The sequence below is a fragment of the Phasianus colchicus genome, chromosome 5, assembly GCF_987193195.1.
Source record: "Phasianus colchicus chromosome 5, bPhaCol1.hap1.1, whole genome shotgun sequence".
NCBI classification, from domain to species: Eukaryota; Metazoa; Chordata; class Aves; order Galliformes; family Phasianidae; genus Phasianus; species Phasianus colchicus.
The window spans coordinates 30,078,211-30,097,324 of NC_143440.1; the positions used below are offsets into that span (position 1 = coordinate 30,078,211).

The window sequence follows — 19,114 nt, forward strand, 5'->3', positions numbered from 1 at the left end:
CAACTCCCAGAATTTAGCATCGTGTTCAATAAAACATTCCTTTTCATCATTCAGAACGGTGTCTACAAGCAGGAACATGGGTTCACATCACCAGTTTGTGCCTGACCTCCTGCTTGCCAGTCCCTTCCCAAGCACTACCCCCTCTAGAATAAAACTGGCTGGCACTGGGAAGCGTCTCACAGCAGAACACCCACCAGGCTGGCACTTAAGGCATTTCTTTTGGAAATGACAGATGTAGGTTTTAAGTTCTCCCAGAAGCTGAAGGATTTGAACCCAAATCTCAACGTACTGCCTAGGTACTCAAACTTACTGCGTTTCCCACTTTAAAGAACAGAAGCATTCCTTGTACAATTCTGCATTACCAACACTAGCTACTTACTTTCTAATGTAGCTGATGCATTTTTTTCTTCCTACACAGCTTTGTATTAATTACAATTAAACACCCTTGCTGCATAATCATCTCTTTACCTATAGATACACACAGTTTATCATTTCCACTTAAAAACAAAACAACAACAACAACAAACCAACCAGAAAGCCTACAAATAGCCTTATTTTCAAATAGCCTGGTATATAAACTACTATATAGATAGATATTTACAGCTTTCTTTTTTATAGTTTTTCCTCTTTAGAATTTTAAAATAAAATTTTAAAATAACCAACCTAAAACATTTTATCATATAGCTATACTGAAAGTGCAGGAAGGAGGATGCATAGATAAAACGTCTGCCACAATTGCTGAAAAAATTGAGCCAGATTATAATAAAACATGGTACCAGCATACGCAATGTTAAATCACTGAACACTCCCCTGAGAACAGTTTCTGCACTCACAAGTGTACCAGCAACTATTTGTTCATTAACAGAAGGAAAACAATACAATGGTATTTAATTAATATTTACAAGTAGTATTGAGGCTTTCTAATGAATGACCAAAGTTGTAATTATACTACTGTTCCAAAAACCATAATGTCGAGTCCTTCCACAACGCTACCTATTGCATTGAGAAAATTAAAAAAAAAAAGAAAGAAAATAAAAGCCCGTCACTACAATACTTAAGGATTTTAACCACAGCATATGAATACAAACATGGATCCTGCCACCTAAGAAGTAGCAGATCGCTGCAAATCTTAGCCTACAGCATTCTGAAAGCATAACAGTGTAAAAGAATGCAGTTAATCACAAGTGCAAACTGGAAAAAAAAATGAACAGCTGAAACAGGTAGTCACAACTGTTAATACTTGATGCTAAGAGCCAGTCTTTAGAGACATCCCAACACAACTTACATCTGAAAATTCTGCGGGATTTTTAAAAAAACTGCAGCTTCAAACTCCAGCAAGAGACTTTAATTAAAAAGCACCAAATTGGGTGTTACAAAAACATGGTTACACGTAAAGAAAACAGATCCTTACAAACTTCAGACTACACGAAGTGTTCTGTGTCCACAACCCTCGGTATGACTGGTAACCTCTGCAACCTTGTTTAGTGTTTCTACATCAGGTATTGTTGTGGTAATGAAAGACATCTGACACTCCTCAATAGCCTGAGCAACTGCTCCGAATTCCGAAGGAAGTAAATCGGTTGAGTGAAGAAATATTTCCATTTACATCTTCAAGCTCAGTTCTTTTGAAACTAGTTTCAATGAGATCTAGGTAAAGCCACCATCATCTTCTTTGCACCAAGCACTACTGCCCGTAGCCATTCTACAGCACTCAAGGCAACATGAGAAGCACTGGATGTGAAGTCTGGAAGCATTACTTTGAGAAGAGTTAGGTGATCACGTACCAGCACTTAACTCTGCATTATTGTAATAACGGACATGTTAATTAAATTTAACATTCTACTACGCTGGTTCAAAGTGCTGCAATATAAATATTTGATGCCTCATTAATCCACCTACAACACTAACCATTAATTAACCTTTTAACACGTGAAATACAGAGGGTTTTTTGGACCACAGCATGTTAGAAGACAGTTAATGTGTATAAAACACAGCCGGGCTCAAACGGCAATCAAAACCTACCCCATTTTTAAGAAATTCAGGAAAAGCATCTTGATCCTCCAGAAGAAAGGTCCTTCAAAAGTACAAGAAGCTGCACTCTGAGGCAGAGGGCATTTACAACAACACCAGCACTTTTTAAAAAAATTTGCCTGCAGACATCCGTATGTCAACACCAATGCAAGTATTTTGTCATAGCCAGTCAGCCACGTAACTAGTTTATGCTCAAGTAACTCCATTGAAGTGGCTTTAAGAATTATCACTCAAAAGCACTAATAGATGCTTCCCCCAGATACATCCCTCATTATGTTTTTTTCCAGGGATCTGTCTTATGGAAGAGATAAGTAAGAAAGTTATTTTAAACAGATACGTCTATGCGCTGTTAAAGCCAGTGGTTTACCAGCCACACTCGGGTTTCGGTGCCGTCCGACTGGAGGAGCTCCCAGTCTCCACGCTCTTTGTTGCCCGCACACAACGCAGCTCCTCAGTCAGGAGAGCAATGCTGCCACAAGAACGCAATCCGTACGGGCTTTCTGAGCCACTAAAGCTTACAAAACACGCTGGAAGCCGTACCTACAGCACCCGATTCAATCTAACCCCGCAGACCTTTCCAACCCAGCACAGCGCGACGTTCCCACAGGGGCATCACTCCGCAGCGCCGCGCCTCCAGCAGATCAGACGTGCAAGAGAGTTTCCGACCTCGGAACGCGAGCACACGCCTCCTCTCGCACACAGGCCGGGCACTTTCCTCACGGCCTCGGCCCGCCAGCCGGCAGATCCGGGCCAGGGGGCTCCCAGAAGCCGGCCCGGCCCGGCCCAGGCGCCCCCGCGCTCCGCGCGGCCGCCGCGGGCGCCCGCGGCACAGACACCTGTAGCCGCAGCGGCCCCCGCGGGCCGGGCTCCGGGGCCACGGCGCAGCCCGAGCCGGTGGAGAGCGGGGATCGCCGCGGAGCCCTCGAGCTCGGCTCAGCCTCGCCGCCCGCTCGGCCCCGGCCCGGCCGGACCGCGGGCCTGCGCCGCGGGGAAGCTCCCGGGTCCGGCGGCTCCGCGGACGGGACCTGTTGCTCGCACGCCGGGCGTTGCGCCGCGCTCACCTTCTCTCCTTCCTCGCTGCCGCTGCTGCCGCCGCGGCCGCCACCGACACGCTCCGCCCGGGTCGTCCGCTGGAAGTCACAGCCTCCCGCGGCGTCTCCCCACCGAGTCCGCGGAGACGCCCGGCCACAGCCCCCGCGGAGCTGCGCAGCCGCCGCCGGCCCCGGCCCAGGTCCGCCCCGCCCGCTCCCGGCTCCGGCCGCCAATCCCCGCCCCGCCCGGCCGATGCGCGCAGGCGCGGAGCCGCTCCCGCCGAGCCGGCGCTGGCCGCCAGACAGGCCGGGGCGGGACGGGGCCGGCCGAACGCGCGCCCCCTGCCGGCCGGGCGGGGCGGGGCCGCTTCCGACGGGCGCCTCCGATGGCTGCCGTGGTGATTGCGCGGGGAGGGCAGCTGCCGCCCCGGCTGTGGTGGAGGGCCGGTGCTCCCGTTCCCGTCCACATTCATACCCCATCATTCTGCCGCAGCTCCCTCTCTTCCCCCGGTCGGACACCTTTGTGGGAGCTCTACGCGCCCTGATCGGAACCGGTTTGCCTGCCGGCCCGTGCCCAGGCACCCCGTGCCGCCGGCCCTTTTCACCGCCGCTCTCCTCCTCATGCCCCCGTTCTCCCTGTACACCGCTGCTGACAGACAAGCTGGACTGGCCTCAGCCGGGCTTGGAAGGAACACGTTTGCTCACATCTGAGAGCCCGCCTGTGGTGGGTGAGCGGGGGCTGAGGCGCAGAGGCGGCCCGGAGCGCAGTGTGTGGAACAGCAGAGGTAAGCGGGCAGTACGAGCAGCTTTACCGGGCTGTCTGTATCAACCACGGTGTTTCACAGAGCCACAGGGACTTAAGCACCGCAGTTTAGTTTGAGCGAAACTCTGTATTCCCTCCCCTGGATTTTCAGGCTAGCCCGCCTACATCTTTATCTATGGCATTAAAAGAAATGCTACGCTTACCAAAACCAGAATATAGAAAGGCTTTTGTAAGCCACTAAAAAGGTCTAAACAGATACTATTGTTTCTTTTCTTCAGTTCAACCGTTTACAACTTTATCATTTAACTGAATCGAGTCATTCTCCATAATGAAATTCAGGTAAAGACTTTCAACTTCTTACACTTTTACTCTGTTCCGTGTTCTCTTTGGATCCCCTCAACACACTAATTTCTGTCCAAACAGAACCAAGGATCGTTCTTTTCACCTTCATTTGAAAATAGTGAAAGTTTACATGAACCTTTTTAAATAAACTTTTTTGGCAAAAGTTTTGAGAACTTCTTCAAAATACGATACTTGTCTGTAAGATATAATGGCTGCAAAAAGTACTTAGATTTAGCAGTTGACTGTTCACATCCTCATCCAAACCCATCTCTAGTTTAATGTCTTTTCTACATGCAAGGCTAGGATAAAGAGATTAAAAAAAAAAAAATCATGAATTCCGATTACAGCTTCCCTCAACTGATAGCACTTCTCCTTTCCTCACAGAGAGTGTCCTTGTCTCTAGTTTGCATGTTGCCCTAAAGCCAGTTTTTATACCATTGTAACTGAATTTTCTTCAATATATTGTGCAGTTTTTCATAGAGCAAAGAAGGATTCACAACAGTTGTAGAGTTTCTCTTCCTCCCACTTTGTTCTCTTGAATGTGTAGCTGAAGTTTTCATCTTTTGCCAGAATGGATTGCCAGACCAGGTTAAGACTGAGCTTGGGATATCTCTTGGATATATCTGCTTAAGGATCTATTTGTTTCTTTGGTAACCAATCTCCTCCCTCTGGCTTTCACAAACCCTAATATTAGCCTTTGCCCATCTGGCAAATCCATTCATAAGATGCTTGAATGAGGAGGACTTGGCTAATTCTATCCAACAGATTAAAATATTCTATCAGGCCAAGAAGTTGTCGTACCTGAAAACATTTCACAACAGAGCACCGGATCAGCAGCATTATTTGTAAAGCATCAGACAACTTTTCTCTTTTAAATCATTATGTTAGCAATTTAGATGGATGGATCTGCTGGTTTGTTTTGCCTTGTGGATGCTGTTTGTTGGCATGCTGAGAACACAAAAATTGCTGAGAGAAAATCAACATCTTGATTTAACAACACATGCAAATTAGAAAACAGATACAGAGAAAGAAGGCAAATAAGAGGATGAGGAAGGATAATTAGAAGATGACTGACTGGGAAAATCCGAGCTTTCAGTCATCTTAACTGCCTAGTTTTTCATGTGAGGATATAGTAAGACAGTTCTCAAAGGAATTTGAAAAATGACTTACCAAAGTATTATAAATAACCCATTCCATCTATTCTTCAAAGTTTTCGATATTTAGCAGAAATTAATAGAAAAGACATATGGATCTAAAACCTTTTTTTGAGTTTGGATCTTAGAACAACTTGATTTTAGAGGTTTAATTTTAACAGTATTATTATCAGTGGTTGTGGGATCGCAAAAGCATCTTTGGAACTACAGAAACAAGGTATTCAGGCAGCTTTATTGCTGAAGAACATTCTTTTCTAAGGCTGATGTCTTCATTCCAGAAACAAATACATATATTTTTACGAAGAATGTGTTTACCTTCAGTTAGCTGAGTTTTACATTTTAGTGTCACTGTTGGCCAGCAAGGTGGTGACATAACTGCTGATCAGTCTAAATCTGGTTGATTCTAATCAATGGAAAAATAAATGTTTTTGACAAGTCCAGGCATCAGACAAACATAGGACAAAGTGTTTTCTTTGAAACCATTGCCCTCTGGAGGGAGAATGAAAAATCACAGACTGATTAGGTAAAAATTCCCCTTTATGTCACTGTGTACCTGAATTTAAGTTTTACCCATGCAAAAAGGAATGCTCTTTCAAAAGCCCCACAGAGTCCACAGTGCCTTTGCCAGTGAAGGCTGGAGGAGAACTAATCCCCATCTGTCTTCCCCATTACTCTCCTCCCCTTTATCTCTAAACTCTTTATCACTAAACTCACTGAACAACTATTGTACAACAGATGTACTTTCTCTTCCAACTTCATCTTGGATTCCTTCCAAGTCGGTGTCATCCCTTTTTTATCTGCTGAAATAATTCTTTTTTCTGCAATCTCTAAAGAATTTTTGCCTTCCTGATACCAGAGTCTGTATCCCATCTTCTTTCTTAACCTTTTCTTAACCCATTTTTCTTAACCTTTCTCCTGCTTTTGTTGTTATCTTCACACCCTTTCCTTCTTGATCTTTTATTCTTGCAAAGTTGCGAGAAATTGTCTTATTTTTTTCTCTCTGATTTTGTGTGTAGCATCTATTTAAATAGGCTGATTTCCTTCTGTCTCTGGGAACTTCACAAGGATTCTTCCTTTGGCTTTTAGGCATTGACTGTCTGTGTCTTGGATAATCACATTTAAATGTCACTTTTAACAAAATGTGAATGAAAGTGAGCTGCTTCCTACCCAGACTTATCCCTGTGTTGCAGGGGAAATAACAATATCCTTTCTATTTTGATTTACAGCAATATGATATCTCCTGACTACAAATCTGTCAGTTGTTTTAAATAGGACACATTAATACCATAATTCCAGAACCATAGGACTTGGAAAGGACCTCTGGAGATCAGCTAGTCCAGATGAACCAGTCATCTGAAAGAATGTAATACCAGTACTAGTCTACCTATAGGACTAGCACTGTCCACTATCTAGTATTTCAAAGAAGAATGCAAAATTCAGTAGTCTAGGAGCTAGGTTATTTATCTGGCAAGAAAAAAAAATGTCTTGACCTCAATAACACATCAACAGCAACCCTGAATTTCAAAATTAATACAGCAAACCAATGTTCTTTCAGCTTTCTTTGAATTTGGGCAGCAAATATGAAGGATTAAAACATGGTCATGCTCTGATCCTTGATAACATCTAAAACTATTCCTTCCTTTCTATCCAGTAACTGCATTTTGCATTCATGTTCATCTGGTGGCTGAAATATCTTCCTTTCTGGCTTTTCTTGTCCTCTGCTACTTCTTAATCCTTCAGATCTGAAACTGCTCACAAAGTCACAGTATTTACAAATGAGATCACAAACCTAATAGAAGTTCAGCAGTAAAAATATGCTAATCGCCAGAAGAGAGGTCTCAAGTCTTGCAAATATTACCCGTCTCTTACTGAGGGGTCTTATGCACTGATATAGGAACCATACCCAGAAGATGGGTAAAGCTGGAAGTGGAGTTGTTGGATGGAAAGGCTTGGGGCACAATATTTAGTAAAGAAAGATAATAGATGATAAGAAGAATATTTTCTAGGCATCATTTTGCCTTTCCCCTATTGAGTTATATTCAAATAAGTGATTACCTCATTTATCTGTTTCTTTACATCTATTTGTTGCTTCTAGATCTTCCAAGTGTAGTTGCTGCTCTTCCTTGCAATTTACTTTTATGCATGTCTAACTTTTTGATATTATTTCAGCCATCAGTGTGCCTTCCTCTGAGCAGCTGTCCACTGTCAAATTGATCTAGAATTAATCTATAAGGACCCAAAGTAGACTGATGTATCTTTGGAGAACTGTCTCCTGCTGTGCCATTAATACCAGTTATTAATTTGAATTAAAATCCACTTTGTTCTTCCCCGTTTTCCCTTTTTGAGGCTGGATGTATTTTAAAGTCCAAAGTCAAGACAGGATTTTACTCAGAATTTAGTGTGAACCTGCCTTGGTGTGAACATGCTCATACCTTTTGCTGAGTTTGTCTGGCAGTTTGATTACTTTTTTTAATCTATTATTAGAGAGCAAAAGCTATTTTTTCACATCTACTTTTTTACTCTGTGGAGCTTCTTATACTCATAAAACCTTTGTAAAGAAATAAAAAACTAGGAAATAACTCAGCTCTATTGCAAAATATGGGAGGAATCAACAGAAGTTTAAACGGTTGAAACCACTTGTCCTGATCTTGTCTGGCACAGAGTTATTTTTGTTTGTAGAGGCTTGTCTGGTGCTGTGTTTCAGATATTTGATGAAAATGAATCAATAAGTTAGTTGTTACTGAGCTGTGCTTACACAGGGCCAAGAGCTTTTCAGCTTCTCATGCAGTCCTGCCAGGAGAGGCTGGGAATGCAAAAGGAGCTTGGTGGGGTCATGGCCAGGACTGCTGATCCCAGTGACCAAAGGGATATTCCATACCATATGGCGTATGCTCAGTATTAAAAGCTGGGAAGAAAGCTTTTACACACATTTGGAGTGGTAGTATTTCTTTTTCCAAGAAAACATTACATGGGATGAGCCCCGCTTCCCTGGAAATCAGTGAATATCTCTGCTCGCAAGTGGGAAGCGGCAAATTAATTCTGTGTTTTGCTTTGCTAGCACATACAACTTCTGCTTTACCTAGCAAACTGTCTTTACCTCAACCCACAGTTTCTTGTATTTTCTGATTCTCTCCTCCTTCCCAGTGTGGATAGAGTGAGCAAGTGGCTGTGTGGTGCTGAGCTGCCTTCCAGAGTTAAACCACTGCACTGCCTAAGAAAAATACTTCAGTAGTAAATCCTAATGAATGAAGATATTTGTGGTGCCTAGGTGAGGTCATCTTTCCTGAAAGGTAGCTTAATGGTAGTAATTATGTTAATGATGGGACCCACCTATGTGACAATGCTACATTATAAGCTTAAGCTTTATGTATTTATTAGTCAAAACTAAGTCACTGTAGTATATTGTTTGCATACTGTATGAACAAAAACTGCAGGAAATATTTTTCCTGAGAGTAAATCAGATATACGGCAGGACAGCTGTAAGGCATACATAACCAGCCCCATAATTCTACTTCTTGTTCCCTTTTTCTAAATCTTCACTGAAATAATCTTCCACACTGTATTTTATTATCAATCTTGTTTGTTATAGGAGTTCTGCTTGTGCATATCTGCTATACTTTAGTTAATGACAACAAACAACAAAAAAATAGTGGGTATTCTGTAATGTATCCATGTGGCAGCCAGAATGTTAAATTTTTATGAGGGAGAATCACTTCCAGAATTACTGTTTTTAAAACTTTCCTTTGATTATTACCCCAGCTATTGAGCTTGCTTCCAACAGATTATAAACAACATGTCCAGCAGCCAATTACAACTACAACAGTCAGCATATCTGTTGTTTCCCAGCATCTAAAGCAATCTTTGGTATCATTTTTATTTGAACCCTAAACATCTGCATAACCGCTAAGTTATACTGGAATTTTTCTGAAACTAAAAATAGAAGAGACTTTTTTTATTATTATTTTTGAGAAATATGCTAGTAGGAAATAATGTGCTCTATGTGTGACCCTAAAAATGATAGATAATAACTTTGGATATATACCTTGAAACCCATCAATACTGATAATAAATAATGATATTGATCCGGACCTGAAGAATTAGTTCAGTTTAAAGCTGTTTGGGTCTGTGAGCACACATAATGTTATAGCATTTCCCTGTAGTCCTCACATGTACTTCATTGCCCGTCAGTTAACTAGCACTTGCTGAGAACTGCTGCTTTGAATCCAAAACATGTAATAACTCATGAAGTTTGGGTTTCTTAATTTTTCTGTCCACTCAACTGCATGATGTACTAACATTAAGAAACCCAGCCTCAGCCAAGAATCCTTAACTTCTGAGATTAATATGGACATTTGGGTTGTTGCTGGGTGAATACTGTCAGAAAAAAATCCTTCATACATACCTCAGTAACACATGCGTAAATCTAGAGTGTTGTGTCACAGAGGAAACAAAGGTATGGCATCCAGTTCCTCTGTAGATATCCATGCTGATCTCAGCATAATGTCTTCTACACAGATATAAGATGCCAATAGATTTTCATTCCCTCTTCTTTGGCAGCAGAGGCATTTTTCAGATGCTTGATTTGTGAAAATTTGGACAGCACCAAAATATACTTTCCATCTGTTGCCATAAACATACCTAATTACCTTTCCAAAGATAGCAATAGCAGCTACATAGCCATCTCTAAGGAAGGAAGACATTGTTTTGAAACTGATAGAAATTACTCATTTCCATATAGCTATGTGGAGTGCCTTCATTATTCTTGGATAAATCTGTGGGCTACAGTGTAAACTCTATACCATTCTCAAGAATCTGCACCTTGACAGAAAATTGCTGAGGAAATGAAAGCCATTCAAACTGTTTTGGAAAACATGTTTTGGAACATGTTACATTAATACCACTTTATTTTGCAATATTTCCTAAAAACTGTAGTCAAACATTATGCTGATAGCTGTACTGCTTGTAGGATCTTCAGTAACTGTCATTCACCCAGCAGTTATTTTTCTTTCAGAGGAGGTGATAGCATGCATTGACATCTTGAGCCAATACTGCATACCAATCTTATGAATCAGCTCAGTGTAAGACTGTTTTGGTATGTAACCCAGCAAGCATCCATGATGATTTATTATTCTTTGCTTCAGGTTCAGTGATCAATAGTATATTTTTATTGCATTCACTATGCAACAATTCAACCATCTTCCCAGTGTTGTAATCTGGAAAAATTAATACTGTGAAGTTACACATTTGCAGCATTGATTGAGAGCACTTTAGATTGTGTTCCAATGAACTAAGGCTGAACAATACCATTTGCGTGGTACAGCAGTCCTGTGTGTCCCCTGTCAAAGTTACCACGGGTTAGGGTACAAGAGTGAATGTTTCTAGTAGTACAGTAAGTTGTTCTGAGACTGATCTTGGTTTTTGCAGATAAAGGACTGTATCTGTGTCTTCAGTCAGTGAAGAGAAACACAATGCAGCATATCTTGATATGAAGTAAGTCACAGATATTACTTCTGTGCTAGTAAAAAAATTGTTTCATAGACTTTTTGAATGCAGTACGCTTTATTTAAAAGTATTCAAAATGCATTATCATTAGTTTTCCAGTGATCCATAGTTTTCATTTTCTCTTCTTCACTTGTGTAAAGTCACTGACGGTAAGCATCTGCAGCCAGTCTCTCTACAGGCACTTGTGAAATTACTGTTACTGATCGTTGCAGTGTTTTGTTTGTTCATGTAGTTGACAACAGCACATCATAAACCATGTATCATTGTAACTTGCTGTCCCTCAAACAGAAAATACGCTGTACAAACATTTTCTCAGGGACCACCTAAAAATTTCTTCCTGTCAATAAATGCAGCTATGTTCTTTTGATAAATAAAACATGGGAAGTTCTTCTGCCAAGGAAAATAGTACGGGAGTCTCCAAGTATACTGAATGATATTTCAGTCTTGTTCATGTTTTGGTGATATCTAGAATTTGAATTTACTACCACTTGCTTATAATGGCATCATAGACTGGAATCTATTTACATGCAGGCTGCCTCAAAGAGTATTCAGTTAATTTATTTTCTCAAGGAACATTAGATTGGCATTTGTCTTCTCGGAATCTATGAATTATGTATATCCTCTGTGCTCACTTGCAGAAAAGCCTACTGAGTCTTCCATTTCCCATGCTTGGCTATGTTTACAAAGAACTTATGCTTCAAAATTTCATTAAAATACTTCATACACTGTAAACTACACAGAAATGTCCCAGCACCAGGTACAAAAGCAGTAGTGGGGAATGTATATGCAGAGTGGATATCAGAGAATTTAGTTGGTTTTTGGGTAACTATCTGTTGTTGCTTCAATTGGTAAAGTAGTAGAGCTTCAGATGCTTTTTTGTATGGTGGGCAGAGAGATGGAAGACAGCTACATCAGCTTGCACAGCTGTAGAAAATGTTCTTGAACTAACAGTGATTTGCCCACATTCATCTAGAAGTTCATAACATCTGTATGAGTGTGATTTTGCATTCCTAGTATGGTATTGCTCACTATCACTTGTCTTCTTGCAATGTTTTGAAAATTGCTTACATGAGAAGCTTCCCTGATGCTACATAAATGTATAAGCCACACTCAAGCATTACTGTTATTCAAGTGTCAATTTCTTTGCCTTTTGCTGCATGTTACAAAGTCTTTGCCCTGAAAAATGGCCTCAGTCACTGAAAAAATGTAAATTCTACTGTAGAGGAACAAAATATATTTGTTACTGCTAGTTGTGAATTAAATACAAAGAAATAGAGGGTTTGTGTTTCAGCAGTAAATTGTAGAACTGAAGACTGCAGCATCAGGTGTGTTTTTTTTTTTTTATTCTGTATGTATGTCTGGTCCCTGTTTTAAAAGCATCTGATGACAGGATGCTTTATTTTCTATTATTCCTTCTCGCTGACAAATCATCTGGAGTATAACTTGAAGCAGCCTATGCTTGACTTACTGCCACCCTTTCGATTTCCTGAAAAAGAAAGCAAACCAAAACCATGATGAGGACGAGCTCAGAACAGTGCAGGAAAGTAGAAGATGGAAAAGAAGCAGGAGTCGAAAGTGAGAAAAGGATGGAGAAAATAAACATACACCAAGAACCACAAAAGAAGGAAGACTGACCAGAGGCAACTGATTTTCAGACTTTCCTGATTACTTCTCTGTTCATTTTACAAATAGTGGGGGAGTTTACTAGCATTTCTACCCTGTGTTCCAAACTGGCCTTTTCTTGGTCTCCCCCATGCTATTCTCCTTTAGTTGCTCCTAAAAATTACTGCTCGCCTACTCATCTCTAAGCAGAAATAATCTCTAGTCCTTGCTGAACATCTGAGAGGTGTAAAAAGTCTGTGCATAGCTAGTATCAGTTGACATGATATGGGCACACCTCTCAGCTGGCTGGGGATATGTGAAGATCATTTCCGTTCACTACTGAAAGCTGATCAGCAAGCTGAGAAGCGAACAGAGTCTGCAGGTTGGTAAGCTCAGGGGAGCAGATGCTGTCTTTGCCTCAATGTGGCAAATCCAGAAGCAAGTAATAGAATGCATACCAGGAGAAGTATGGTCAGCAAATGAAGAAAAAGAGAAGAGACAAGTGCACAGTGGAAGAATTACATATTTGGAGGAAGGTACAGTTTAAAATGAGGAAAAGACATAGGACAGGATTTGAAAAATGTGGAAGGTGAGAGAAAGGATAATCCAAAACTAGAAGAAAGGAATAGAAATCAGAGGAAAAATGAAAATATATGAGTGACTGAGGAAAGGAACAATTAGACAAGGGAGGGTGACTTAATTTTTTGCAAAAAGAAAAGAGAGAACAATGGGAAATGTTCTTAGCCAGGTGAAGGAATTGCAAGCAGCCCACAGCTAAAAAGAGAAGCATGCAGTAGCATCATGTTCACAAAAAGTGAGGTTGATTGGACAAAAGATATCACTCAATCTTTCCTAACTTAGTAAAATGTAAAAGTCTGTGTAGTAAGCCCATGAAAGCTTTTGTTCAAGAGACTGATTCACTCATATGCAAAATGACCGTAAGCTTAGACACAAGGTGCGGGGCATCAGCAGACTAAGAGCAACAGTCTTTGTTATTTCTTGGCAGGCATAGGTAACAGTGTATAATCACTGATAAAAAACTAAACTGGGAATTGTGAATATGGCAAGTGGTGAACAGTAAGAAAAGACTGTCTTTGAGATGCCTGCTTGTTGTATCTGAATATTCTGTAGAGATTTATGCAGAATGCCAAGAAGGACACTAATGCTAATCTCAGTATGGTGTTGAAAAGATTACTCCAAAATAGGTCCACATCTTGCCAGGAGGACACATTCGTGGCTGAAGGTACCGCAGACACACTGCCTGGAAGCAAATTTATGCTCTACCATGGGTTTTTGGGAAGCCTTATGACACGTTGGAAGAGGAAATAGGGGCCAACATTATCTCTCTGTAACATTCTATAGCATAGAGTTTTCTTATCCTTCTCATTGGAGTGTATTTCATCTGATTTTTCAGTGATGTTGCACAGCTGACGTCAGCCAAACAAGTCAAGTATCAAGGCTTTTCTAAAAGAAACCTGGTACTGAACCCTGCAAAGTGAGGTGTGTTCAGAACAGGGGTCTAGCAAAGGGTGCTTTCTAAAAATATTATTTCACTTTTATACAAATGTTAATCCACTGGCAAGTAGGAAAAATTTGTTCTGAACAGCTCCCAGCTCATGAAGATTAAGCTTCCCTCATCTATTACTGAAGTAGGAATAACATGGGGGAAATGGCCAAATATCAGAAAACCCATCATACCTGAAGGTTGTGGTGTTTTCTCTTTTTTTGGCTTCATTTTGTTTGTCCTAAAAATAAATAAATAAGAAGTTCAGGAAAAAACACAATGCTGTTGGAGACAACAACAGGGAATAACACTACTGCCAACAAACCCACAAAAACAAACAAAAACAACATCAATAAAACTTACCTGAACAATCTTGTTATGTACCAGTATTAAATAGACACTATTTTAAACTCTTTCTGTCTGCAGTAGAAATATCTCTTGCTAAATAATGTGGTAAGCCTTGCTTTGAAGTGAAGGCACATGGAAACAGTCTTTCAAAAGAAGCTGAGAAGCCAGAATATGGATACTTGGAAACCCCACCCAATATTCTTCAGCTTCCTAGCACATTTAAAGCATCAGGAAAATTGCTGTCTGAAAAGGTGTCGCAATAATATATTTTCCAAAAACCAAACTGCAACACATATTAATTTTCAAAGTTCTACATCGAAAACAAAGTATATCAGAATCATTTCTCAACCATATTTACCTGCTCTTCCTTCTTTCTTTGCTTCTGCTGTTTGTAGTACCCAGAGGATCTTTACTCTTTGACTCCGTGGTGGTTTCTAGCCTGGTTGCTTCCTGGGAGCTGTTGAAAGTTGCCCTTTCCCTTTCACTCTTTTCGGTGGGACCCACACTATCTGAGTAGGGAACTTGGTTGCAGGAGGTTTGTTCAGTAACAGTTTCTTCCTCTATTTTGGGGTTAGGCACGTTTTGTGTGTTGTTGCTCTAGACAGAAAAATGAAAGTTAAACAGATACAGTAGCAACAGACATTAAAAATACTCCACACATCACTGATCAACGCAACTGGAAGTTGATGATAATTTCCTGTATACCAGTCCTTTATATATTGAGTATTCAGCAAATAGCTGCCTTCTACCAGTCTGGCTGTCCACTGTAGCATTTGCTTCAAGAATTTTCTTTTTCTGTCCTTTGAATAGATCAAATGTCCTTACCCTTTTGCTTATTTATTATCAGCGTCTGTATAAGTCTCAGCTGTGCTGTGTCTTTCTTTTTTCTGTTTTTTTTTCCAATTACTTGTGGAATTGAGCCCCAAAGATCCATTTAAGAGCATACCCATAACTGCAAGGAAAAACTAAACATTGAACATTTTATAGTATGGTATTTGTAGATCATTACAGTTTTATCAGGGCTAGGTTGCATCCAGCGTTTTCACTCCTTTTGCCCTGATTTTTTGCAGGGAGTTTACAACAAGCCAGCTATTTCAATAAACAGAACTGTAGATCCTTCAAAACATATGAAAGGTTTGGCTTCAGAGAGATAGTAAAGAATACAGATAGAAACTATACTTTTTAATTGTTCAGCTTGAAGATTTGTTATCTGTTTACCAAAGACTTACATTGTCTGGTGGCTTGTTGGGGCTGGAAGCTTTCTCATGACTCGTGCCAGAATCCTTACATATTATGTTGATGTTGGTATTGCTAGTATCTTTTGGATGTCTCAGGAGAGAGATTAGCTTCAACCAGTGGTGGAATAGTTGCTGTTGTTGGTCTGGTGGAGCACAGAGCTCTAGATAATAGGAACGGCCATTTGCTAATTTTAGCATGAGTTGTTTCTTATCTGTGCTGTGAACAGAGAGTTCTACAAACTTCAAGGGCAAGAACCTGAAAAAAAAAAAAAGATATTATGTCGTCAGACTTGAAGACCAGAAGTGAGAAACCGGAATAGGGAAAAGCTGCTGAGTAGATTTGGACATTCCTCTTTGAGTGACACTGACTTTGGAAGAAATGCTGAGCAGCAGTGCACAGAATGGAGACAAAGAATGTCAGCTTCTTTACAATTCCTTTATTCCACTGCCTTTTTCCTTGACAAACCTGCACCTCCAATCTTTTCACCAGTTTTCAGCTTCTGATATGTTTTTTTTTTTTTAAAAAACTTATTAGGTATTTTCCCGTCATTTTCCATCTGTGTGTATGTATATGGGTAGCACTGGCCTAAAACGATGACCAGAGTGAGGCCTAAATTTGTGTCTTTAAATTTCAGTGATACTCCTGACTTTACTGTGTTAGTGCTGGAAGAAAGTGCAAATGTGAGATCTGTTCATAATCTGATTCTTAAACGGAAGAAAACACCACATGGAAGGGGGAAGCTCTTCAAGGACTTATTTAACCTTTTTCAGTGCTCACTCACCTGCTAAGTACTAGCTGTTCCACTTGAGATGGATGCTCTGAGAATTTCTGGAGATTTGCCATTATTTCCTGTGGGGACACAGGCACCTTGTGTGCTAGCAGCATTCCACTGGGCATTGGTGAATGGGCAGCACAGATGCCGATGGTCACGCAGGTTGGTCGATTGTGGAGATTAATCAGTTCCCCTCTTCGGTTAATCTGAACAACAACAACAAAAAATCAACACTCTCAGAGAATATATATCAAAGATATTGCACAGTGATTCAGCCTAGGATTCCTAGAGCTTATGTAATGTGAGGAGAGAAGGGAACGTGGAATAATGAGATGGGTATATATATGAGTGAAAACAGAGGAAGAAATTTGAATCAGGATAAATAAGGATCACTGGTTATTTTGTAGTCTCCATCATTAGGTATCTGACTGCTGAGGTAAGAAAAGACTTGTGGGCTACTATCTCAAGTTAATTTTATTGTAAACATGATGGAAGAGACACTCTGTTCTGATGACTCAATGTCTTTGTTAGAATTACTGTGATATTAATGAGACCTCATTTTGAGCCAGGATCTTGATCGATGCTGTAAAAGTAGAGGATGGAAAAAGATTACGGATAACTTACGCATAAGACATAAAATGACAGAAAAAAGAAATGAGAAAATTCAAAGAAAAAAATTGATATGCATGCTCAAATCACATGGTACCTACCACTGTCAGAATTTGCTTTTGGTAGACATCAGAGAAAAAACTGTGTTCTAAGAAGGAATTTGAGGGATAACAGTGTATTAAATTAGTGGATCTCTAGTAGAAGATCTTTCCAAGCGTGAGACATGGAATATGAAAAAATAGATCAAAGGCTATTATTTTTTACATCTAATGGGAATGTCAATGATGAAGCTGTTTTCACAGGCTGTTTGTTTAGGGCAACAGCCTCCTTGAGAATAAATTGGGTCTAATAAATAAAGCAGGGATCAATCAAATACCTTGAAAATAGAGACTTGTAGCTAATTAGCATTCTGCACATGTACCAACAATGCAAGATTGAGTTAATCAAGGCAACAACAAAGGATGTTGCAGTTATCACAGTTATCACAGTGAGGTGATGGAATCCTATTAAAAAGCTCTGTTGATGTACATTTGACAAGTAGAACTCACATGTTTTAGATACACTGTGAATGTAATGTTGCAGACTTGCAGACTGTTGCCAGGGTCATGAAAGGTTCTGTGGCCAGTCAAGGATACTGAAAAGATGGAGGGAGTAGTGGGAAGATTACTGAGGAAGGTTGACAGCTCTTTAGGCTAGGTTGAACTAAATTTGATGGCTAAACAACCTTAATGAGCTAGCACAAAACCAGAAAATTGCTAACACTCTCCTAGTAGTTTCTACAGGAAAAAGAAGGGACTGACAAAGAAGGATGAAAACAACATTCTTGGACATCCTCTAATTTTCAGCATAGCTGTTGCTGACATTCTAGACCATCATCTGTAAAGTGAGAGCATAATGAGACTGTGTGAGAAGAGAACCTGTGTATATCCGTGTCTTTATTTTTGTTTGAAATGAGAATATGTGTGGTGGGAATAAGTGAATGAGGAAAAACTGCTCAGAAGAGGAAGGGAAAAAAAAAAGTAATTTATTTGATCAATTTTAATTGAGCATGCAAAAAAAAAAAAAAAAAAAATCATTTAAATTATTTATTTTTACCTGAACAAACCTGCTTTCAAGCATGGGAGCAGAGGCAAAAAGACCATATTCTCCTTGATTAAGAAGTCTCTTGAGGTCACCCATGATGGATTTCTTACTTGATATAATGTTTTTAGAGTCAAACTCACTCTTATTTTGCCTGTCCTCAAAACAAAAATAAATATACATGTTAAAAGGAAAAGAAATAGGAAAGCTTATAAATTGGGATTATAAATAAATACAGCATTTTATTATACTACTAAAACTCAGAACATTTCCCCCGTACACACACATTTTTATGAACATACAATTTTAAGTGCAAAGGGAAACTTAATAGGGCTTTTTTCACAGTTCTATACTTTTTTTTGAACCCTCTTTTCTCTCTCTCTTTTTTTTTTTTTTCCCCCCGAAGTGAACATAGCAACATATTTTGCAAGTGATGAAATCTTTGAGCTGTTCTCAGTGGTGGTTTGGAATGGTGACTTCTATCTTCATGTCTCATGGATCACGTATGTGTTTATTGGAAGTCAAGAATATAGAGATGATATGAAGTTAAAATTCTCCAGCAGTTAACTGAATGAACTCTGTGGACATAATATTAATAGCTTCACGAGGTGTTGGGGTGGGGGAAAGTCTAGGTTATTCATTAATTACGTTTCCAAATATCTTTATTGGAGAGTTAACAAGCTATTATCCCAAGTAGATACCAAAGTCAAATGATTTGTTGAAGACTGCATAATATGTAACAGAATGTCAATAAGAATAGAAAATCCCTACTCTATATTTTTGGGAAAAAAACCCACAAAACACAAAAACAAAAAAAACCCCACAAAAACAGATGTAGTAGACTTCTACTTCCCTTTCATACCTTGTTTCACTCACAGAAATCCATTGCTTAGCTGGAGGAGTATACGTACAGAAAGAGAGGACAAGAGTATGCTAATCCCTTCTGTGGAGCCCAGTGGAATTCTCCCAGCTCTAGTAACCCATCATTGGTGGCATCACAATGCATCACTAGGTTTGTGTTCTTAACAGTCCTGGCAGCAATTATGTTTATTGGTTAAGTAAGGGCATAGTGATAACAATGTGTATTTCCTTGTAACACAAACACACGCTATCTAGCTACTCCTGCTCCAGCAGGGG

General features: G+C 40.1%; 2 protein-coding genes and 1 long non-coding RNA gene across 5 annotated transcripts in view; 1 reads left to right on the forward strand and 2 right to left on the reverse strand.

Moving 5' to 3' along the window:
* PALS1 (protein associated with LIN7 1, MAGUK p55 family member) overlaps positions 1-3,276 on the reverse strand; it is a 50,618-nt gene extending 47,342 nt beyond the window's left edge. For both annotated transcript variants that reach the window (XM_031593691.2, XM_090141178.1), the window contains exon 1: positions 3,093-3,276. The gene's annotated coding sequence lies outside the window, so the exon portion shown is untranslated. The remainder of the gene's footprint in view (positions 1-3,092) is intronic.
* A 149-nt stretch (positions 3,277-3,425) lies between these two features.
* Positions 3,426-10,795, forward strand: LOC149917820 (uncharacterized). The gene is made up of 3 exons (XR_016467265.1): positions 3,426-3,847; positions 4,104-4,164; positions 10,746-10,795. It is a non-coding gene; the product is annotated as an uncharacterized LOC149917820 (long non-coding RNA).
* Positions 10,796-12,162: 1,367 nt separating this feature from the next.
* GARIN2 (golgi associated RAB2 interactor family member 2) lies at positions 12,163-18,957 on the reverse strand. Of its 2 annotated transcripts, none has more exons than XM_031593694.2 (7): positions 18,840-18,957; positions 17,993-18,131; positions 16,298-16,494; positions 15,507-15,771; positions 14,636-14,874; positions 14,124-14,170; positions 12,163-12,309 (listed from the first exon to the last, which is right to left on the reverse strand). In XM_031593694.2, exons 2-7 carry the CDS (start codon positions 18,074-18,076, stop codon positions 12,251-12,253), a joined length of 891 nt encoding a protein of 296 aa, XP_031449554.2. In that variant the 5' UTR covers positions 18,077-18,131; positions 18,840-18,957; the 3' UTR covers positions 12,163-12,250. The 2 variants fall into 2 exon arrangements, with proteins under 2 accessions (XP_031449554.2, XP_031449555.2); XM_031593695.2 differs by having other exon boundaries at positions 17,993-18,136.
* Positions 18,958-19,114: the final 157 nt, after the last annotated feature.